This window comes from Bidens hawaiensis, unplaced genomic scaffold (genome assembly GCF_021521415.1).
Source record: "Bidens hawaiensis isolate Kalapana, Puna unplaced genomic scaffold, B.hawaiensis_p1.1 tig00012466_1, whole genome shotgun sequence".
Taxonomy (NCBI): Eukaryota; Viridiplantae; Streptophyta; class Magnoliopsida; order Asterales; family Asteraceae; genus Bidens; species Bidens hawaiensis.
The window spans coordinates 478,125-488,359 of record NW_027492016.1 but is presented as its reverse complement, the minus strand read 5'-3'; the positions used below and the strand labels follow the sequence as shown (position 1 = coordinate 488,359).

At 36.5% G+C, this 10,235-nt stretch overlaps 1 protein-coding gene across 1 annotated transcript; it reads left to right on the top strand.

The window, feature by feature from the left end:
- The first annotated feature begins 7,463 nt into the window (after positions 1-7,463).
- Positions 7,464-9,531, top strand: LOC143541014 (uncharacterized). Its single transcript, XM_077033937.1, has 3 exons — positions 7,464-7,581; positions 8,382-9,010; positions 9,097-9,531. The coding sequence occupies exons 1-3, from the start codon at positions 7,464-7,466 to the stop codon at positions 9,529-9,531; spliced, it is 1,182 nt and encodes a 393-aa protein (XP_076890052.1).
- The last annotated feature ends 704 nt before the right edge of the window (positions 9,532-10,235 follow it).

Below are 10,235 nucleotides of genomic sequence, written 5' to 3'. Positions count from 1 at the left end.
TACTTCTCCTCTTCTTCTTCATGCCAATCGTTTGCTCTCCCTCTATTGATTGAAGCACATCAATAGTTGAAGCCCTCTCATCTCTTATTATTATAAACTAAAACGTAAATTGGAGATGCTAATTGAAGCCGACATCGATTAAAGCCACATCGGTTCTCATAATCTCATCTGATTCAAGGTAATAAATCGATTTGAATCCCATATGTTATTATACTCCAAATGTTCTAATCCTGAAATCCGAATAGGGCAACCATTTTATTGATTTTGGACTCAATTGATTGATTTTTGGTGAGAAATAAGTGTTTCTTGGTTAATTTTTAATAATTAATATGGCACGATACATTTGTGAGAAGTTTGATAGGTATATGTTTTGAATTGCGAGGTACCCATGTTCATAGCTGAGATAGCACCCAAAAATTTATGGTAAAGTCGAAGAAAATCATTTCTTATTTTTTCATAAAGCAATGCTTGTTACTTATTCATTATTCTATTCCCATATTAATCTAGCTTTCAATTATAGTGAAAATGCATATAATACATATTGATAGTAAGTTTGTAGATGGCTGGGCATAAAGTAAATATGTTGATAGTAAGTTTTCATATGCATATAATACATATTGATAGTAAGTTTGCATATGGTTGGGCATAAAGCATATTTTGATGTGTTTTAACTGATTATTTTTATTTTGACTTTAGGATTCAAGATTGTGTCAACTATTTGGGTAGTATATTCATCCATCAAGCTAAAGGTATGCACGAAAGATCGTTTGAGATTACATGTATGTTACGTATGATGATTTTAGTCATGTTACTTGATTAACCTTTTTGCGGTTGTTTGTGGTTAATTTGATTATATTAACAGTCTGTGTGTGTGTGTGTGTGTGTGTTAATAATCGGTTGTTCTTACTGAATTTTGGTTTATGGTTATTATTCATGATGATATATGAAAGTGGCTTTTTTTTAATAAATGATATGAAAAGGGTTATAGTTGTTATTATTAAGGCTTCGTAATATATATATAATCAATTAAATATTCATAAATTTGAACTGGTTCGGTTTTCAAATAACACTGTTGTTTTCTAGGTATCATACTTTAATAACTAGAATAAATATATGTTATTTATTTTGTTATAAACAGGTTTAACATGAAAATAGTCAACTATGTGATTATTTGATGTTTGCTTGATTTTCTGATATTCTTAATTTTTTTTTCATTCGTAGACATTACGAATGATTTTTCTTTGCACATCTTTGGGTTATAGGTGATCGCCTCTTGGTTTGTTGCCAAATTTATCAAGACAAGTTTGTTTGGAGGTTAGTAGTTATTTTTTTTTCTAATTAATTTTCTTTTATAACATGCTTTATTTTATAAAAGAATGGTAGGTTAAGTCTAGTAATTCGGTTGAGTAAATCGAGTTTTAGTTATAAGAATACATATGGCAACTGAAACGTGTTACGGATGTATTAGTTGCTCCGAGTTGGTCATTTTGGATGATTTAATTGGGTTTTAGTTATGAGATTACATAAGATAACCGTTACGTATTACGAATGAATTACTTGGGTTCGAGTTGGTTGGTGTAGTGTCTCGAGGTGTGACAAGAATATGCTATCATTAAATCATCCTAAAAAAAATTCCACTTTTTTAGGTTTTGATTTAACTATCAAAAAATAAATATAGCATTATCTCAAGTGTTCCTAACGGGTCACCATCTAATAAAACAGATCCAGCATTGCTTTAGGTCGGTTGTGTGGTTGTTTGATGGTTGATTTCTCTTGTGATATGTCGAATTTTTGTTAGCGTTCAATCGTTTCATTCTTAGACATCATTAAGAAATTGTTTAGTCACCTGCAAAAAAATTGGAAATAGATCATATCGCGGGTCGTATTACAGATTACCGATCTTATTCAAGGTGTCAAGAAATTGTGTATAGTCGTTTGAAAATACAAATTGGTTATGTAGTAAGTTGGTATTGTTAGTCTAAAGCTAACCATGAGTAATTTTAATTAACTGCATGTGCAGATTAATATTTTGCTAGAGAGGGCATTTTGGTAATAAGTTTGCATATGGTTGGGCATTAAGCATATTTTGATGTGTTTTAACTGATTATATTTATTTTGACTTTAGGATTCAAGAATGTGTCAACTATTTGGGGAGTAGATTCATCCATCAAGCTAAAGGTATGCACGACAGATTGTTTGAGATTACATGTATGTTACGTATGGTGATTTTAGTCATGTTACTTGATTAACCTTGTATTGCACGTGGCTTGATATTGGGAGGACTAGAATCTGCATATGTTGCAATGTATGACAGATTGACAGTTGACATCTGAAAATATATAAAACGTCTGAGATTTTGTATAGAAAAAATATATTTCTTTAATCGGTTCAACCGCCATAGTTCAAATATAGGATATGTTCATACAAACTCTCAATCGAACCAGTTATGTAAAAGATATTGATGTTTTTTTTTCCTTTTCTTTTAGTATTATTTTGAAGATAGGTATGATTTGGTAAAGGCTCATTATGCTAATTTAGCAAGCTGGATTATGCTTTTATCTCAGAAGTTGAAGATACCATTCATAATAATGGAAGACAGGCATGATTTGGTGAAGGTACATTGAAGATACCATTCATAATAATGTAAACTAGCATGTTGAGGATTCCATAAATTCCGAGCAAGGTGAGTTAAGAGCTTACAATACACCTGTTTTTTATACTTACCTTTCATTCGAAATTTCAAAGTACGCTAATTTATGCCCCGTCTTTTTATCTGAAGTGGTTGAAAGTGTACATGTGGTGGACAATAATATTACTGATCAGAGTTATTATACCAGAAATTGAAGTTGAAGTACTTACCAATTCTCCGGGGAGCGTGGCGATGGAAGTGGCGTTGTGAAGTTTATTTATGTTATTGAACGTTTGTTTAACTTATTTTATGTTCCTACGTTTACATTTGTTAATATACTCATGTATATACAATAATAATTAAATGAAACAAAAAAAGTTATTAATTCTTGGGCTACTTGTGATGTTTTATTTTCTTGTTATTTAGGTTCTCTAATGTGATCTTTTATAGTAAACACTTAAGCTTAGGGTACTGACATTACATTCTTTAAATGCTAAAAAAGGTACGAAGTGCCATTTATACTTGGGTATACATAAGTTGGCTTTTGTTCGGTTGTTCTTTTAAAGCGTACTACACCCAAACATGTTGGTTATTTAAAAACCAAAGCTAATCAATTTTTATTAATTTGGGTATTGCTAAGAATTGTTTTGGAAAAACATATTGGTCGCGAAGTACGGGCTTACCTGTTAGAATATGATTTTTGGTATTTGAAATCTCGAGCATTTATCATCTACATCATGAAAACGAGTTCATATGGGTGTTTTGGTATTCCTTATTTTTTCCTTCTTATAACTTGTAACTTATAACTTATCAATAGGTTAAAAAGGTGTTTGGGATTGTTTAATATGTTTGGGATTGTTTAATATGTGAGTGAAAAAATCTCATAAGTCAAAAGGATGTGACTTGTAACTTATGAGTAAGTACGCAAAAATAAGGCATCTCAAACACCTAGATGCTCCTTTTTTTGTCATGACTAACTTTTTATTATACCTTTTTTCTTTTAAATCTTGTTTATGCTTCACTCATTATATTTTTTTATACATTCGGGTCACTAAAAGATGGCGCTTTTTCCTTACTTGGCTGAAATTAGACAACTTTCACAACAAGTCCACTTTACGACCCAAACAGTACAAATGTCCATCGCAAATCACTAAGTCTCAAAAAGGACAAAAGAACATCTTGTGATGACCCAATGTAAAAGACTCATCATGACCTTTTTGTGTGTGTGCATATAAAGCTTCTTCTATTTTTTCAAATGCATATAATGACCTAAACATGACTAAGAACAATACTTTAGTCATTCACTAAATGCAGACAAAAGTCCCGTTGTAATTCGCAAGTAATCTTGCTACCATAACAACTTGAAACACTACCAACTGAGTTCTCTATTGCTTTTCCGACGCAACGCGTGAACTTTCCTACTAGTATATTAATTAGTGTGAACTGAGAAAGATTCTCTTGAAATCCAAAGTTTAATAATAATAATAATAATAATAATAATAATAATAAACACCACGATCAATATCTCTTTACCATACCAAGCTACTAATTTACTTTCAAACGGGCCAGAACACCTTCTTTCCCCCCTAAAATTAACGCAATTTATTTCATTTTTATACGAATACTAATATCTCTTATACTAATATTAATAATTATCCTTTTATCAAATTATGTAACGTCATTATTTTTTTTCCAAGTATATTAGTTTTATCACCATTTATGGAACACCTTTTTTTTTCTTAATTTGCATACATCAAGCAATCGAATCTCACAAACGAAAGAAAAATTAACGGAAATATATTTTGTGGTGTCCTGTTTCAAGATTTTAAACCCCCTATAAAATCCCTCTATGTCATCTGCCTTTGTACAACGGTTCCATTGACAATGCACCGCTTGCATGTGTATGATTAGGAATGCTTGATCCGTGTTTAGGTTTAATCGAAAGTACTTTGTAGATTTATAATTGAGTTTAGGGACGAAGAATGATTGCATTGGGTGGTTTTCATATTGTGGTTTTCGTTTTTCTTTTAGGATTAATTTCAACATCACAAAATCCAATTAGATTACACATATCTATCCTAAGTAAGTTTCATATAAAAATATTTCAAGCCTAAAGAGAAAAATAATCACAAATATAAAACAACATTGAATCCATTTTTTTGAACACTACTTTTTGTAGTGAAATTAGGATTATATAAAAAACAAATTCAACCTTATAACTCGTGTCATGTCAAAATTATTATAACCAATAATAAAAAGCATATCAAAATTCAAAAGCAAACAACCTTATAATATAAGTCGTTGCAAAAGTGACATAAATTAGTTATTTAAAAATTTTTTATATTACCACAAATAGCCTCTACGTCAAAAGCAAACAATTTGTATTGCTTTTAATCGACACATTATAAAACCAAGGGAAGGGAAATTAATTGGGATGCAATGCTTATTTGTTGTAACTATTAAATTAATTGGGATGCAATGGTTATTTGTTGTAAGTGTTTACAAACATGAGTAACGGTCCCATAAGGTTCGAGATAAGAACATTGCCGCAACACACAAAAATTTCCACAAGTTATGGTACCATAATACTATTGTAAAAAACAACTGTTGCCAATTAAATTCCAGTCGCAACGCGCGAGTTAATCTTGCTAGAGATCGATGTTCATTAACCCCCGTCACCTTTACCATCAATGTTTCAAACTCGTTCGTGTGATCCACTGCGAATCGTTTGTTGTTGTTCACTGTTCTTCTAGATGGCGGTGTTGCAATTTGCAACACTAATCAACCAATCGATTTGCCGTCGGTTTTAATTTTACCACATTCGGTGGAAGATCTTATAATCTAACGGTGGTGGCGAGCAAAAGGGGGGGGGGGGGGGTGGATTTATGGTGACGTAACCAAATAAATTTCTTTTTGCCTATTTTTTTACTATAAGCATACCCCTTTGTCCTCTCATATTTGCGTCCTAACCAGTTACATTACATTTCAATTCAAAGAAATTTTAAATAACCATTACGTATTATCAAAGTAAGATTTATTACAATGTCAGTCGTATTTGTATCAAATGATAGTAAAAAGTAGGAAACAATGACTAAATTTCGGTTAGTATAAATTGTAATGCACATCGTATCACGGTACAAATATATATAAAACAACAAAATTCATCATTAATTAATCTAATTATTAACTTATTTCTATAACTAATTTTAGTAAGTATTTTTCTCTTAAAATTTTAAAATTAGATTTTGTAGACATGTGTTCAATGTTTCCGCTAAATATATAGTTATGATTTTGCAATTGATCTCTGGTAAGGTTTTTTTTAATATTAGGGCGTTTAAACGGTCCTTGCATGCATCAGCGTTCGAAGCAAGTGCCATTGCAATCCGATACCCTTAACCTCTTAATGTGAATTGCATCTTACACATGATTTTGTCGTGTTCTTTGCCCGTGGATGGAGGCCCTGATTGAGTGGTGGCAGATTGTGCCCTTTGGGGTGTCAACCAGGCGACGCAGCAGCGCGCATGTAAACCTGCTAGTTGTTAATACAATTACAATTTATATTAAAATTATAAAAATTACATAACTAAGGTTACACAAATATGTTACAAATAAGTAAAAAACTTCCATGTACATTATAGAGGTAGGGTAGCAAAACTACCCGCGGATCCCTTATCCGACCCGCGGATCGTCAGAAGACATCTGCGCGAGGAACACAAACTATCCGCGGATCCCTCAGTTGACCCGCAGAGCGTCAAAAGACATCTTTGTGAGGAACATGTGGGCTGGCAAAGCCATCCACATTCCAAGGCATGTTTCGCGGATCTCCATTATAACCCATGGATTACCAAATGAGCATCCGCGGAAGGAATCCACAAACAATACAAGGGACTCATCACACGTATGATCCCCACGTGATATGGGAGAGCAGTTGTAACAAACTATTCTAGAAGATTCCCTCAATAACGTGCGAAAAGGCTCATGAAGGAATGCGACTCCCGCAGACAAAGGTCCCCCGCAAAAACAGATCAAAGACCTGAACGTTCACATGATTCAGGGGGGGCCTACTCAGAAGTACAAGCGAATGGGGACGGATGAAGATGAATGGAAAAACGAACCTATAGTTTTTCCAAGAGTGAAGGGAAGCCCATGCATGAAGCAACCTCTAATCATAACAGCACTGTTCGGTCATTACCGGTCTCAGTACGTCTTCTTTGATACTGGGAGCACATCCGACATAATGTACGAACAATGCTTTGAGCAGCTGGACGATGAAGATAAAGCAAAGTTGAAGCCTGTGCACGCCCCAGTTTCCGGGTTTGGGTATGAAGTTATGCATCCCAAGGGGGTCATATCATTCCCAGTCACGCTCAGTAACAGAATTCATACAAGGACTGAGGACGTTGAATTCCTCGTCCTTCCCGCGAGATCTAAACATGACATCATTTTAGGGCGAGAGGCAATCGGAGATTTCAACGCCAATCCATCTACAGCACATGGCACTGTGGGAATACCCACACAAACAGGGATAACCATTATCTGAGTCAACAAGCACTGTTATGCAATAGAAGGATCGAAGCTTGCGAAGGTTCCTAAGAAGGCACTGCGAACAGAGCCTGAGAAATGTGTTGTCAATCCGAAATACCCGGAACAGACTGTTGTTATCGGGGCAACTATTTCAGAAACAGTGTGGGTCTTTTTGAAACCATTATTGATCAAGAACGCTGACATTTTTTCCTAGAAGCCTTCAGACATGACATGCGTTCCAAGAGAAGTCTAGGAACATCGGTTACGGGTCAATCCAGCCTATACGCCGATTGTCCAAAAGAAGAGAAAGATGGGACCTGAACAAACAAAAGCCATGAACGAGCAAGTACAAGACTTACTACATGCTGGGATCATCCGCGAAATTCAATATCAAACATGGGTTGCTAACCTAGTGATGGTCCCAAAGAGTAATGGCTCATGGCAGATGTGTGTTGATTTCAAGGACTTAAACAAGGCTTGTCCAAAAGATTGTTACCCACTTCCAGAAATTGACCTTAAAGTCGATGCGGTAGCACCTTCAAGTTCAAATGCTTCCTACACGCTTACAAGGGATATCACCAGATACGGATGGCTGCTCGCGACGAAGATAAAACAGCCTTCCGTACTGACCAAGGCACATTTTGCTATAAAATGATGCCATTCGGGCTGAAAAACACGGGTGCCATGTATTAGCGTCTAATAGACAGTACGTTCCGTGATCAAATTGGGAAGAATCTTGAAGTCTACATGGATGACCTGGTCATCAAAAGCATTGAAGAGGATCAAATGTTAAGAGACATCGAGGACGTCTTTTTCACTTTACGAAAGATCAACATGAAGTTGAATCCTTTAAAGTGTTCCTTTGGGATGGAAGAAGGGAAGTTCCTGGGTGTAATCGTGACAGGGGGCGGATTCAAGGCGAACCCGGACAAGGTTTAGGCAATCGCCCGAATGCCCTCCCCATCCTCGTTAAGGGAAGTACAGACGTTGAATGGATGGTTAGTTGCCTTGAACAGGTTCCTCGCAAACCATGTAGCCAAATCCTATCCCTTCATGTCCACTTTACGGAACTGCCCGAGAAAGGCACATTTCAAATGGACACCTGAAGCCGAACAAGCCTTCCTCGAGGTAAAGAGGTGTCTTATGGAACTTCCAACACTAACCGCACCTTAGGAAGGAGAGCCCCTCACGTTATATCTATTTGCATCCGACATTGCGATATGAGCAGTTCTGTTAACAGACATAAAGACAGTACAAACACCGATATACTATGTCAGCAGAACCTTGGCAGACGCCAAAACCAGGTACTCGATGCTGGAAAAACTGGTTCTTGCGGTAGTATATGCGGCAAGAAGGTTGAAACGATACTTCCTAGGTCATCCCGTCAATGTACTGACGGATTACAAGTTAAATAGCATATTGGCAAAACCTGAATTATCCGGGAGATTGGCCAAGTGGGCAATCGAACTGGGGGAACACTCGATAGAGTATAAACCCAGACCCGTGATCAAGGGCCAGATTTTGGCAGATTTCGTAACAGAGATACCGACCGACAAGGTACAAGAATGCCTGTACGAGCAACAACCCCCGACTCCAATGGATGAAATCCAGAAATGGATCTTATTTACAGATAGGGCATCCAGTGGGAAAGGTTCGGGCGCAGGCTTAAAATTAATCAATCCAAACGGCCAGGAGTTCACTTATGCCATCAAGCAAAACTTTAAAAGTACCAACAATGAGGCAGAGTATGAAGCTTTCCTGGCCGGTCTGCGGATTGCGAAAAAGTTGGGTGTCAAATTCTTGGAAGCTTGGGTCGACTCCATGCTCATAGAAGGTCAAATTTCAGGGACTTATGAGGCAAATAATGACAGATGGCCTCATATCTGTCCCAAGCTAAAGACCTCATGCAACAGTTCACTTCTTGCAAAGTTGTGCACATAAAGGGAAATGAGAATCGGCCCGCGGATGCACCGAGCAAGCTAGCATCCACAAGTTTTGACCACATGGGGAGAGACGTTAGAATTGAAGTTTTAGACACTCCATCCATTCCTCAACACCAGTTTTTGGTCATCCAGACCAGAACAAGTTCCTGGATGGAACCCATTGTGAGCTACCTGTCCTCCGGCACTTTGCCGGAAGATAAGGCGGAAGCACGAAAGATCCGCCACAAGGCGTTATGGTATCAAATCCACGATGGTGTTCTATTTCGAAAGTCATTCCTTGGCCCATTGCTCAGATGTGTAGACGCGGAAGAATCCAACTATGTGATCCGAGAAATCCATGAAGGCATTTGTGGTTTACATGCAGGGTCAAGGATGGTCGTAGCCAAGATAATGACACTGGATATTACTGGCCAGGCATGCACACGTGATGGTTGAGTAAAAGTTAGTTATTATTATATATTAATTAGTTATATTTAGGTACTTCAAGCATTATATGTGTTTTCAAGACATTGGAAGTTAAGGAGTTTAAACGAGCTAATTCAGAGTCATCCAGATGAAGATTAAGCAAGCCTCGAGATGATGGAAGCATGGGGAAACATGAATTGAGGGATAAGAAGGATTCGGGAAAGGATTGGATGAGAAACCTGAAGCCGAAGTGAAAACTGAACAAGATGGGTTACCAGGAAAGTGTCTTTTAGTAAATCGGGAATATCTCGGCCTGGAAAATGAGTTACGGAATCCATAATATATGAATTTCGGGTTTCTCAATGAGACGAATCTGAATATGAAGTCATTTTGCATCTTCGCGATACGCGAAGATGCCTAAAATCGGCAAAAATTAGGGTTTTGCCTTATATAAACCCATTAACCTCTCCATTCGACATATTACGACTTCCAGAGGCAAAAGAGGTGTTCTAGGACGACTTTCAGTCACCCCGAAGCTTCCGGTTCCATCATTGATCGAATGTTCATCAAGATAAGTGTTTTAATCGATATGTCGATGCTTGGCTAAGTTCCCGTGTTCATTCTAGGCTAGGGTTTGTGTACTTTAACTTCTTATCAGATTCATGCTGCTTAAGGATTAAGAGTTTGATTGAGTTTATGATTTGATCTTGCTTGTTTATTGCTTTGATTGTTTA

Coding starts and splice junctions, on each gene's coding strand:
- LOC143541014 (XM_077033937.1), top strand. CDS start 7,464: ATGGGACCTGAACAAACAAAAGCCATGAACGAGCAAGTACAAGACTTA. Junction 7,582..8,381: donor CCTAGTGATGGTCCCAAAGA/GTAATGGCTCAT, acceptor CGATATGAGCAG/TTCTGTTAACAGACATAAAG. Junction 9,011..9,096: donor AAATTTCAGGGACTTATGAG/GCAAATAATGAC, acceptor GTGCACATAAAG/GGAAATGAGAATCGGCCCGC.